Consider the following 13,906-nt stretch of genomic DNA (forward strand, 5'->3'; position numbering starts at 1 on the left):
CTAATCAATTCACTAATGATTTAGGGCTGTATTTCAAAAAAAAAAAAAAAGAATCCCTTTCTAAACATTTGGATTTCTATTCCTAAATGAAAAGCTATCTCTCCTACTGCATTGGAAATTTTGTTGATTTTGCAATTAATACTTATTAACTATTAGCACTTATTATTTAATTTCTTATTTATCCTTAATATTCATATTTTCAAAATTTGTATTTCCACATTTTATCCCCTTCTAGATTTTCTTTATCCCCTTGAGAAGGCAAGGAATATAATATCAATTTTATTTATGAAGTGTTGTAAAATGATCCAATTATTCTGGAGAGCAATTTGAAACTATGTCCAAAGTAATTTGATAATGCCCAGGTGGTATAATAATTCTTGAATTCTTAAACTCCTGAATCTATTTTCTAGGTGAACTATTTTTCCAATGAAATATCTCACATTTTCTTCTATTTTCCCCCATTTTTGGCATTTTGTTTTATTTTTTCTTGAAGTTTTATGGAGTCATTACTTCTACTTGGTTCACTTTGTCTTTTTAAGTAATTATTTTTCTTTAGAGTTTTTTTAAAGCCTCTTTTTTTATTTGGACAGTTTTGCTATTTAAGGGATTATTTTATTCAGTATATTGTTATACCTCTTTCCATTTGGTCTGTTATTTTTTTTTTAAGGTGTTATTTTCTTCAGTATTGTTGTGCCTCTTTTACCAAATGTAATGTTAATTATCTTTTCATAATTTTTGCTCATTTCTTTTCCTAATGTTTTTCTCTTATTCTTATTTGATTTTGAAAATACACAAATCTAAAATATTAAGGAATTCTTATTGGGCTTGTGTTTCGGGCTTATGTTTCAAACTTGTGGTTATTTTGATTCGATTGTTTTCTTCTGAGTTTGTTCCTGTCACCACAGTATTTTTTTATTCTTGTTATTACATTTGTTGTTAGTTGTTTGCTTAGATCCCCAGCCTATTTCTTGACTTTTATATTAAAATCCGTTTATGTTCTGCAAGTAAAAGAGGGAATGGGGTACACACTGTCATAAGTTTCAGTTATATTTATTCTGCTTTTTTCAGAGCTAATTTTGTGGATTTAGAAGTTTTTCCAGTGCACATACCAAGGTGGTATGATCTTGTGATCTAAAGAGCTCTTTTCTTTTCTGGAAATGTTACTGGGAACTGGTTATAGATAATGGAGTTTCCAAACACAGTCCTGTTTTGCAGCCAGTCCTAGCACCGACCTTCCCTATAGTTTCTTTTTGACAAATTGTTGGATCCCCCTTATCATATCAGTTTTGAGAGCTGCTAAAGGTGACGCTGATTCTGTTACCTCCTCTCAGGCTCACCACTGGTGCTATAGTCAGCCTTGGCTTGGGCCCATAGCCCAGTGTCACAAAATTCTCCTTCCTAAGTTGTTTTGGGCTAGAAATTTTTTTTTGGTTCTGTCATTTCAGAATTTGATTGAAGATTATTTTTTTCAACTTTTTCTTCATTTAAAATGTAAACACAAAACGGGGATGGGGGAGAAGATACCAATTCCATATACACAGCAAAATATAAAGGATTCAATAAAAAACCATAGATTTTCATTTCTGACAATATTTTTAAAAATATTACATACTACACATTTTTATAGCTTTCTAATTTTTCAGTGCCTTCTTTTAAGTTTTCTTTGCTGTACACTTTTTTCTCCCTCCTTCTAGAGCCATCCCATCCTAGAGAATACTACCTTTAAACACAAATATATATATATATATATTTATTTATGTATATGTTTACAGACATATACGTACATATATGTAAGACCACACTATGAATATTTCTATTTGTCAGTTCATTTTCTGGAGGTAAATAGTGCCTTTCTTCATTGGCTCAAATCTTTCCATGTTTTTTTTTCTTCTAAAATCAACCAGCTCATCATTTCTTATAGCACAGTAGTATATCATTACAACTATATGTCACAACTTATGGACCAATTGAACGTCATCTTTCATTTTAGCTAGTATGATGAGTGTAAGATGATTTGAGCTATTAATTTTAAAGTTGTTTGTCAGGGAATATTGCAGGAGTGCAGCAACTTCCTTTATTTCTCCATCTGAACTCCATCTCTGGAAGATTCAGTAAGTATAGTTCAGGTAGATATGGCATATAGATAGTGAGAGCCTTCAGATGTTTCTGTTTGCATAAAACACTGTGCTGTTTACACTATATCCTGAAATATTTTACAATCTCCTAAGTGATATACATAACCATGCTAAAGGCTATGACATTGGAAAAATGAAGTGGATGAAGAATGCTTTTGGTTCAGACCTGATATGTAGTTAAATGATTAAACTATACAGCTTGTCTATCAGCATAATCACATTTGTGCCTTGATCAGATAATAACTGCAAATGAACAGGGAATTAGATCCAGGATTGAGGAAGAGAGCTAGATCTATCATTTTTGGGAAATCATGTTTTTTTTTAATAGCCTTGATCTTCTCCTTGACATGAAATTTCATCTTTTTCAAATCAACACTCTTTCATTGTATTGCAGTGGTAAGTTATCAAATACTACAGTTGCTGAAGAATTAAGATCACTTAAAAGGTAGTGGAGGAGCCACATGATAGATGTGTTATCCTTAACACATCCATTACAAGAAGTTATCAAGAAGAAGAAGAAATTAAGCATTTATTAAGTTCTTATAATATTGTAGAAACTGTTCTGAATGCTTTACAAATATTATCTAATAATCTTTGATCCTCATATCAACTCTATACTATTATTCTCATTTGCAGTAGAGGAAACTGAGGCAAAGAGGCTGAGGACTTGTCCAGTATCATACAGCTAATAAATGTCTGAGATCAGTTTGAACTCAGATTTTCCTGACTCCGGGTACAGTTCACTAGTCATCGCTCCATTTAATTGTTGAAGAATAAGCAATGTATAATGTATGTCACGAGAAACATTTATGAGTATAATTAAAAATGTGATGGGCATGTTGAGAAAGTGCAATCATTGTTTTATAGCCCATGTACTCCATTAGAATCTAATAAATTAGTTTTTATCAAGAAAAACTCAGGAAAGTTCCTAGTATATTAAGGAGAATGTATACAGTCCATTAGAGAACCTAAAATAGTAATAACAGTCACACTGATTTTGGGTAAGCATGGATATATTATGATTTACATCATTTTAAGAAATTGCCACAATAATCACTAGAGAGTATTAAATGCATAAATCCATACAGGCACATAATTGCTTTTTTTAAAAGTGCAGTAGCAGATATTTATACAAGTATAGGAGTAGATGAGGCAAATTATTATTATGGTAGACTGACTGAAAACCAAAATTTAATGTGTGATCAATCTGAGAAAAATAAAGAGCCATTGGAAGACTAAGAGAAACAAGAGAAAAGTTCCAATTTGCAAAGGAAAGCCTTCAATTAAGAAATCATCAAGACATACAAATGATTTTGAATTCTTAGAAGATTATGCCAATCCAACGTGAATGTGACAGTTCCATGTTCTGGAAAAGTACCTAATTATAAGTCCTGTAATATATGGATATGTTCAGAGGATTCTATAATCTGAATATTGACCTTAAAGTGATGATTATGTTTTTGCAATAGCCACAATTAATTATACAATCTTCAAGATGTTTATGGAGGACTTTTGAATCGTGTATTAGTGGTGAGGATATATATATATATAATATCTAAGTAGATTGGCTATAGATAATGTATAAATAGATAAATTAATAGAAAGACAGCAATGTAGCACAGTGGATATAATACCAGACCTGGAGTTAGAAAGGCCTGAGTTTAAATATGAAATATGTAGTAGGTTTTTAAGAGTACAAGTTTGGGGAAATCACAATCAAGACTACATGTTTATTTGGGGAGAAAGATAAGATGAGATAGACTTATGGGATGCCACAGGATTTCATGTAATACATATATTTATAAAAGATAGAGGATTTCATATATAATATATATATAAGTGGATCAGATGTATATTTGAGTAGAAAAGCAAAATAAGTAGATATAAGGAAAGATAAAATTTTGAATTTTTGTGGATAATTTTATTATTAAGGATACTTTTGATTAGTATTCTATGATTTTCTATTGGAAAAGATTTTGAAGAAAATATTTGCTTTCTGTCCATATGAAGTCTGTGATGCATCTTTCTTCTTTTTTGGGGGAATTATCATTCAATGAGCCATACTCATGAAGCTCATATTGAAAATTCCAAGTGCAGAACGACTTAGAATGAATGTTGATGTTCAAAGTGAGAAAGTAAGGCAACCTTGATATATAGTCATGATACAGCTACTTCTTAGGTGACTTTGGAAAGACCTTTCCTTAGATGTAAACATCAGTTTTATATTTGTAAAATGTTAATTGTTAAGACAAAGTGACATGTATAAAATTTTTGTAAATGTAAATTAACAATGTAAATTGTAAATGCTTAACTGCTAGTTAATGTAAAATTTCTTTCTAACAAAAGAATAAGTAGATATGGTAAGGATGATTGCTACTTTGAATTGCATTATTGAACCTTTATAGCTATAATATAAATATAAATATAAAATATAATATAAAATTTAAAATGCCAGGGTCATCAATTGGGATAAAAATTAGCGTGACTAAAAGGAATTCTATTAACACTTCTTATTCGAGGATTTTTATTTTATATATGACTTTGATTTAACATATTTTAAAGGTCTCAGATCTATACTTTCAGATATTTTGATTCTTTTTTCCCCAAGTAAATAAATTAGGGGGGAAAACTGTGAGAGGTTCAGTGAAGAATCATTGAGCATTAAAGCACTACACATGATTGTGTGGTTTGTTCACAATAAAGTTTTCTATTATGGCAAAAAAAAATCTAGATTTAAATACCAGTTCTACTTAAGACTACTAGGTAGCATAGTGGATAGAGTGCTAAGTCTGGAATCAGACAGACTCCTGCAAAAGTTCAAATCCAACCTCAGAAACTTACTGTTTATTCATTGTAAATTTCTTCATTATAAAATGAGTAGAAGAAGAAAATAGCAAACCACTCCAGTATCTTTGCCAAGAAAACCTTACACAGGGTCACAAAGAGTCAGACAAGACTGAAAAATGACTGAGCAACAGCCAAGGACAACTAGATAGCCCAGGAGATAAAGTAGCAAGCCTGGAGTCTGAAAGATTTCAGTTCAAATTTTGACTTAGACATGAGATATGGAACCCTGTCTAAGTTATTCAACATCTGCTTTCTTTAGTTTCTTCATCTATGAAACAGGGATAATAATAGCACCTGCCTTTTGGGTTTGTTGTGAGGATCAAATGAGATAATTATAAAATGTTTGGCATAATGCCTGTTACATAATAGATTATATCTAAATATTAAATGTTATTATGGATATTATTATTATTATTACTTATAACTTCTTTAGATTTTAATTGCCTCATCTGTCAAATGATGATTTATAAAAATGTTCAAGAGACCTTACAGACCCCAATCATATGATATTATTTATTGCTGTAATGTGACATTTTAAAAAAAGAACATTGGATTTGGTCCCATTATGTTTGTGTGTGCTGTTGTCACATTCACTATTATATCATAGGATTTTTCCTGTGCTGCTAATGCATTCACTGTTGAATCATGGGATCACTATCATCTTTTAATGAGTCATAAATTCTAGACATAGAGTCAAAAGTCATTAAGTTCAGTCAAATTTGAACCCATATGCCTTTACAAATTCAGCCCACTTTTTGCTGTACCACTTTGAAGTTCAAGTACCCTCATCTGTAAATGGGAGAAAACAATAGCTATATTAGCTATATCACAGAAGAAGTGTAATGGTCAAATGAGCTAATATATATCAAGTACTTTGTAAGTCATAAAAGTATCATATGAATATGAATTATCATGATTACATAGTTGGAAATAATTTCATTTATTAATTTATAGCTCCACAAAAGTTCCCTACTGAACAGAGTTACTATCTATGCCATAGGTAACCAGGTGAAATGAGCTGGAGAAGGAAATGGTAAACTGCCCCAATATCTTTTAGGTAACCAGGAACACTGACACATCAAAAAACACACCTCAGTGAGTTAATTTGATCACTGCTTTGGGTCTTTCATCCAAGAGTTAATTCCTTTTCCTCAAAGTTCCACCTCAACCCTAGTGATGACATAAAATATTTCTAATAAGTTCTTTGGCTTTATTCTGGGAGGTTGGAGCCACAGACTGTGTTCAGTTGAGTATCCTTAATTAATAGGCTCCTTTCAGTTTAACTGAACACAACTGTTACCTGACTGTTTATATGAGTTTTGATGATTAGATATCATCTGCTAGTGAAAATATTTATACTTAGTCTTTTGCTTAATTTTTTCATGAACCCAGAGATTCAATAAGGGAGAAATATGAGTATGGTAGAAAGAACCTTCTTTGGTGTCTTTATTTCCTATTAGAAAAAGTTGATACTTCTTTGTACAGTACTTGAGCCTTTCATAACTAGCCTACAGCCTACATTTCTAACTTTATTTAATACTGTTCCCCACAATGTACAATATATCTCAACAATACTAGACTCAATTTCAACCAACGTCTTTTTTTTTTTTTGCCTACTATACCTTGTATAGTATATAAATTTAACTTTAAACTTTAGATTCTATAAAAATATGAAAGTATCCTCTTTATTATTTGTATGTCCCCTCTAATTGATTAAAATAATCTAGAACTCTAAGAAAGAAAGTTGGCCAATTTGTCTACTTGTTCACTTGCTTATTTTATTTTTTGCTCAAATACCACCTCATTAAATTTTCTCAGCACCCTCTATCCAGAAATGACTCATGTCCTTTGATTCTCACAAGTATCTTTACTTTTGAATTCTCAATTTCTCTGTCTCTCTCCCTGTATTTCTTTATCTCTATGTCTCAAACACATCCATATCTCCCCTCTCCCCACAAACACACACTCAGCTAAAAGTTTGTGTTTGTTTATTTTAAATTAAGTCTACTTTGGTCCTAGGGAACACAAAAATAAGATGCACACACATACACACACACACACCAATGTCTGCCCTCAAGAATCTTACATTATACTGGGGGAGGGGGGAGAAGAAGATGATGTGTGATAATTTATGAACATGGAAAAATTAGGGATCTAAGATAGATTTCCCTTTGGAGGAAATACATGAGCTGAGCCTTGACAAAAATTAGGGGGATTCAAGCAAGGAGTGAGAAGAGAGTTCATTCCCTTATTGGGGACAATTTGTACAAAGGCCCAGAAAGAGGAGATTGACTGATGTGTTTGGGAAATAGCCAATAGATCTTTGTGACTGGAACATAGAATGTGTGCTATAAGCTTGTCAACATGGGATAGTGGCAGATTGTGGAGGGATTGATATGCCAAGCTAATCAACTGCTATCTCTTACTCTCCTAGGCACATACAACAGTCTTAAGTTGCATTATAATTATTTATTTTTACAATTTATTTTTTTCTATTAGATTATAAACTCTTTAAGATTATTGGTTATATCATTTTCATCTGCATCTTTCCAGTAATCCAGTGACTTGTACAAAAACATATAAAACAAACATTTACTTTTATGAAAGTAAAATTAATCACATTATACTAATCCTGCAATCACTTTACTAGGTTCTAATCCTGGCTCTGTCATGGACTTCTTCTATGACCATGACTTATGTCATCTAATTTCTCTAGGCTTTCATTTTATCAAATATAGAATGAGAAATATGGATGAAATAATCCTTCAGATCCTCTTCCCTTCAGAAATTTCTTGATTATATGAATGTACAATGCAAATACAGATGAAAAATAAAATGAAAAAGCCCCTGGAGTGTCTTCTTGTTGTTGGGCATATGTCTGCAATGCTATGAATTCCACTTCCCCTGCTGAGTCTATGCTTAAGACTTAAAGCATTTTGAATTGAAAAATTCCTGCTCTCTGGGCACCTCTCAGAGCAGAATTCTTGTCAGTGCCAATCTTAGAATCTTAGAGGAACCAAGCTGGCAGGGAGAAGGGAAAAGAAAGATGCAATGCACACAATATCAATTTGTGTAGACTTTGCTTTTGGTTGGTTTCCCAAATTTGCAACTGTGATTTACTAATGCTTTCATTATATTTCTAAGGAAAAGGAAGTATGGGGTATGTAGCAATCACATATTTTGTTGCTATGTTTTGAGAGAAATAATTATTTCTAAATATTTAGGGTAAAAGATAATCATTTCCTTTAAGGTCTGTCTTAGGTCTAATTAGTTCTCTCATTTCTCTTTATACAGTTTATACAGACCAGGTTTTTGTAAAAAGGACTTTTGATATTCTCTATTTCTGAATAACATTTTCGTCATAAGTTGACCCTTTATTCAAAGAGCCAACTTTCTTTCTTAGAGTTCTAGATTATTTTAATCAATTAGAGGGGACATAAAAATAATAAAGAGGATACTTTCATATTTTTATAGAATCTAAAGTTTAAAGTTAAATCATATTTATTATTTCAATTTTTCAGTCATTTTAAAGCTTATGTTCTTTTAATTGAGTCTAAAATAGTGGCATATATCTTTCTTAACAGCACCTTTACCTAAAAAATTTGTTATATACAATAATAGAGTGAGTTCAGTAATAAACAGCTAACAAAAATTTTAGTTCTAGAGTATACTTTTTTTTTTATTTCAGAGTTATCCTTCTCCCAGACCCTATAGATAATAAACATTAGTAGAAAACTATCCAGCCTTTTCAGAAAGGTATTGGAAGGTTTAAGTTGGCATTTTAATAGGCCAAATGCCATCTGTTTCTACAATTTGTGGTATTTTATCATTGACAACTGTAAGAAAATGAGGCAGTCTATTTTGGTAGAGTGGACAGATTTCTGTCCATCTGTGCCCATATTACAACATGTCACTTGTACTTTAGATCTCTATAGCTCTGAGCCAAGAGAGATGCCATAGCAAGGTCAAGAGGTGGAGAAGCCTGTCAGCACATTCTGTCTTTAATGATATGACAACTGCAAATCGGTGCTTCAAGCACAGCCCAAAGGCAGTCATTATGTCAGGCCTTGAAGCTGAGCTTTCTATAATATCATTTCAGAGAGAAATGTTAACTTTAAATATTTTAAACTATCAGACAAGGAACCTAATCTATTGCATGGCTGTGGTTAGTGTCAAATTCTTTTTTAGAGTGCATCATTAAAGAAAATTTCCAAAATGTGGAGAGGATTCTTTAATATGTTTTTTCTTTTTGTTTTGTATCACATGGATCATGTGGAAAGAAAGTAGAAGCCTATTTAGCATTCTATAGCAATGCTAATAAAGTTGCTTGCACTGAGAATAATTGTTCAAAAAAAATAAACAGCTTTGAGACAATAAAAATTACATTAATGTAAAGATTAATATAAAAATGTGTCATTTGTTTCCTGTTCCACATATTTGGGATATGGGATTAGAGAATGTCCCATTTCCCTTCTTTAGAATTGTTAAATTGTATTTAAAATATCTGTAGATGCCTTATAACTTTTAGCATAACTAACTGGCAATATTGCCATTTCTTTTTTCTTTTGTGACCTAAAAGTGCCTATCAAATTGTGGTGGAAGAATTACATCCCCACCGAACCAAGCGAGAAACAGGAGCAATGGAATGCTACCAGGTCCCCATCACCTACCAGAGTGCCATGAGTGGAGGTTCACCATATTACTTTGCTGCCGAATTACCCCCTGGGAATCTACCTGAACCTGCCCCTTTTACTGTTGGTGACAATAGGACATACCAAGGATTTTGGAACCCTCCTCTAGCACCTCGGAAAGGTTACAACATCTATTTTCAGGCTATGAGCAGTGTGGAGAAGGTAAGCACCTAGCCACATTTTCTTTGTCAGTGCTTCAAGGAAATGCCCAGTGGCTTTTTAGAGATTCCAGACAGCATTAGTCAAAAGTTATAGTGTATGGCGGTGCTGTTGCCTTTACCACTGGGCATATTTCTGTACTGTGAGACCATGGCTTCACGCCAGTCATATCTCACCCAACTCCCGTTTCCTAGTAACTGTTTCTAGTTGAGGCTTTAATAAAAGCCCACAGTAGCCGTTTTGAGTAAAATGATTTAAGCAGTGTGTTTCTGCACCCTCTGTAAATATGCACCATTGTTCTTGCCCCCTTTCTCTGTGGTGGCACACTTCAAAAGATTAAATTTACTGTAGGATAAACAAAATGCGTACTCCTCAGCAGGCTAATAAAATGTTGCAAACTTTTCAGGCAGTATTGAACAAATAGAAAATAACAAAGTAAAAATCTACTGATTACAAAGTAATGTGCTGCCTGTGGTACATTTGACAGAGTCCATGAAGAAAGCTGCCTCTAGATTGCCCAACTGCTGTGTAGCTAGAAAAGTAGGCCTTTACATCTCCCTGGTTACCTCCTCCCTTTATCCATTTTGGACACAGTTGTTTTTGAATACTGTTACTAGTCTTGTATGAATATTGAAAAGAAAAACACAAGAAGTTAAATACCACTGTGGTTCTGTGGGGAGAAAGGTCTATTTTACCCCATGTTATTTTTTGAATGGTTTTCTTTCTTAAAATGGAAATATATTTTGGGAGAGATAGTGGCAGAAAGTGTGTATATGAGAGAGAGAGAAACAGAGACAGACAGACAGAAAAAGGGGAGGGAGAAAGACACACACACACACACACACACAGAGTGTTGCACAAGAGGGCAGCTGCCAAGTTTTAAAATCCATTTAAGGATTATATTTTTAGATATGTATAGCTCTATGGAGAGTGCCTTCAGGTTGTAAAAATCCTAAAGGATTATCTGTGAAATTAAATGATGAATCACTGGATTGAAGGAATTTGATCTTAGCTGTAGTCTTTTAATTAGAGGAAGTCATGTTCTTCCATTTAGATTTCTATAGCCCCTGTGAGAAACCAAACCTTCTGGATAGTTATTGAATAGTTTTTAAATAAAATCTTTATCTTTCCAATTATTGAAATATTTAGCTCAGAGTATACAGAGAAGAAACAAAGGGAATATACCCAAAGGTATTATGAAATTATTCTCTACATCTATGTGGGCTTGGTAATACTGAAAAAGAAAACAAAATGTCCCCCTCTTACCTAAAGACTTCTTACTGCATCGAAGGTAGTTGGTTGCACTGATAAAGCAGTAAGTATAAAAATTTGTATTCCATTTAGAATGTAAAGACATACTAGCACAAAAAAAATAGTTCTTTTTTTTTTTTTAATTTTTAAGAGGTGAGAGACAGCAAATTAACTTTAGTGACTTAATCTGTGATATGAGAAGGGGTGTTAATGAATGCCCCTTTCTGGGAAAGGGTTTTCTATAGTACTACTTAAAAGCTTTGTGAGGAAATTTTCCTTTTTAATTGCTAGTGTGACCATACTGTTGTACATCTAAAGTGTAAAGTTGTGACAATGTACTTCACAGTTATCTTGGCAGAGTTTTAAAATTGATGTGGTTCACATCAGCAACAGGGTCAAAGAATACTGATGTAGTTAAAAGTGATTGCTTTTAGGAAAGCAAAATCCCTTTAGGTTTTTACTAGAGCCAGAAATAATCTCTTGTTTTCAGTTTGCTATGAAGGCCTCAGGTCAGAACTAAATAAGAGTAGTATACTTTTAATTATTACTTGCTGATGAAATTTTTCTGGATGATTTTTGATATCAACCAACAATCTAAGGTTGATTTTGAATGATAAAATGTTTTACTTAAGGTAAAATACTTGTAGGAAAAATGTATTCTTTGTTATATTTTAAGATTTAATATCACCTCAAAAATCCTTGAGTATAAGGTATATTAGAAAATGAAAATAAACTTTTTTTTTTTTTTAAAGGCTTTCCCTAATCGCACATATCTAGTATCTTGTTTCCTTACCTTCAGATTACCAGAGTATGGCTACTGCCTTCAGTTGTAAGTGGAAGAGTGATTCTTCCTACTTTTGTAGTTGATAAGCCCCTAGTAGTATGCTTTAAAATCAGCCAGTAGAGATAATTATTTTTTTACCAAAGGTATTTGTTTAAATGATACAGTTTTTGTTGATATTGTTTTGTTTTTAAAGGTATAGATTATTCCTTTTCAAAAGTTCGGGGTTCATTTTTCTTTATATATACACAGACTCTTTGGAAAGAGTGACCTTAAAGTTAAAATTAATTAGAAGTGAGGCATAGATGTAAGAAAACATGTTTGACAAAGAGTAACTCCCAGCTCCTGATATTGCCTGGCCTGGTCCTTTCTTTCTAGGGAGCATCCCTCTGTAGCTACTATTAAGTATAGCCTCTCTACTGAGAAAAATGCTCAACTAAACTTTTGAGATCTGTTTCTTTCTTGAATCCATACCCAGAAACCTTCTCTGAGACAAGTGTTATGTTCTTTGATGCTAACATCCTTCCTTGGGTAACTATCTTCCCATATCAATATGTGTCCTTGCATATATCATTGTTCCTAACTGGATGCAGTTTCCTTCTAGTCTAGAGCTCATAAGACATGATTGAAGGACAAGGGCAAGGAAAGAACCATCCCTCCCTCTTCCCCTCTGTGGAGATCTTCTGTATATAATTGCTGTGGTACTAATATTCTCCAGATATTTAAAGTCCCCAGTGATATGGTTAAATTGTTTACTCAGCCAATTCTGTGTATATCTTCCAAGCTTAATTAAAAGATTTATGCTTCATAAAAGGATCATAGAGTAAAAATGTCTACTGTTTATACATCAAAATTTTTTATCATATGTAATTATGTTCTATGATAATTCTCAGCTGAGATGGGGAAGTGAGAATTGCAATCCTGTACTTTACAGATATAAATATACATACATGTCCACATAAACATATAATATATGTATGTTTGATTTACTGCAATAGAGGACAAGGACTGTTCCATTTGGTGCATTGTTTTGTAGAGCCTGGCACATACTAGGAGCTTAATAAATGCTTGTTGATAAGTGAAGAATTTATTTGTTATCTACTTTAATTAAATCTCATATTTTTTTACAGATTGAGGCCCAAACTGTGGATAAAAGAAAACAAATCTGGAAAAGGGAAATCCATGCCTTCTCCATAAAAATATTAAAAAAACATGAGATACATCATGTATTCCTTCTTTTTGTTAGTCTTAATTTTCCCCCTACTGGATGAATGGAAAGAAGAAGAATTTTAAAAGTCTGTCAGGTTATCCAGCTTATGGCCTCTGCATCTCTGCATTATGGCATCTCCATTCAAAATAAATCTAGAAAGCAGCTTGAAAACACATAATTCTCATATGAGATGATAGGAAACTGCTAAAATTTACTGAATATAAGGGTATTATGCTATCCTTTCTAAACTTTAGAAATATTAATTTAACAGCTGACTAGGAAGACACTGGAGTCCAACTAGAAGACTATTGCAATTGGCCAGTTATAAAGTAGTGAGGGCCTGGCTCAGGATTAATAAAAGTGGCCAAGAAGAAAAAGGATGTATATGTGATAGATATTACAATAAAAATATCCACAAAACTTGGCAACAGCTTGTATATTGAGAGTGATTAAGAGTGAGGAATTGATGATTACACCTAGATTATGAGCTTATGTAAATGGGAGGAAGGTTCTACCCTTTAAAGTAGAAGGGAAGTTTGGAGGAAGGGAAGATTTGGGAGGAAATATAATGACTTCAATTTTAGATATGATGAGTTTAAGATGTTATGGGCCATATTATAATTGCTTGTTTGGAGGCTAGGGCTAGGTACAGAGATCTCAGAGTCATTATAGAGATAATAGTAATAGTTCATGGAAACCAAAGAGATCATTGTATGAAATAGTATATAAGGAGAAAAGAAAAAGTCACAGGGGACTCTAGGGGACACATAACTTTAGTGGACATGATCTGTGGAATTTGGTACCAGCTTTACAATTAAGCATAAGTGGTTTG

General features: G+C 32.8%; 1 protein-coding gene across 13 annotated transcripts in view; it reads left to right on the forward strand.

The window, feature by feature from the left end:
• PTPRK (protein tyrosine phosphatase receptor type K) overlaps positions 1–13,906 on the forward strand; it is a 742,018-nt gene that overhangs the window by 608,051 nt on the left and 120,061 nt on the right. For all 13 annotated transcript variants that reach the window (XR_012489194.1, XR_012489195.1, XM_074309869.1 and 10 more), the window contains exon 12: positions 9,562–9,835. Coding sequence is in view for 11 of the 13 variants with exons in the window: in XM_074309869.1 (XP_074165970.1) it covers positions 9,562–9,835 (274 nt within the window). In the remaining 2 variants the exon portion in view is untranslated. The remainder of the gene's footprint in view (positions 1–9,561; positions 9,836–13,906) is intronic.

This window comes from Sminthopsis crassicaudata, chromosome 4 (genome assembly GCF_048593235.1).
Source record: "Sminthopsis crassicaudata isolate SCR6 chromosome 4, ASM4859323v1, whole genome shotgun sequence".
Classification (NCBI taxonomy): Eukaryota; Metazoa; Chordata; class Mammalia; order Dasyuromorphia; family Dasyuridae; genus Sminthopsis; species Sminthopsis crassicaudata.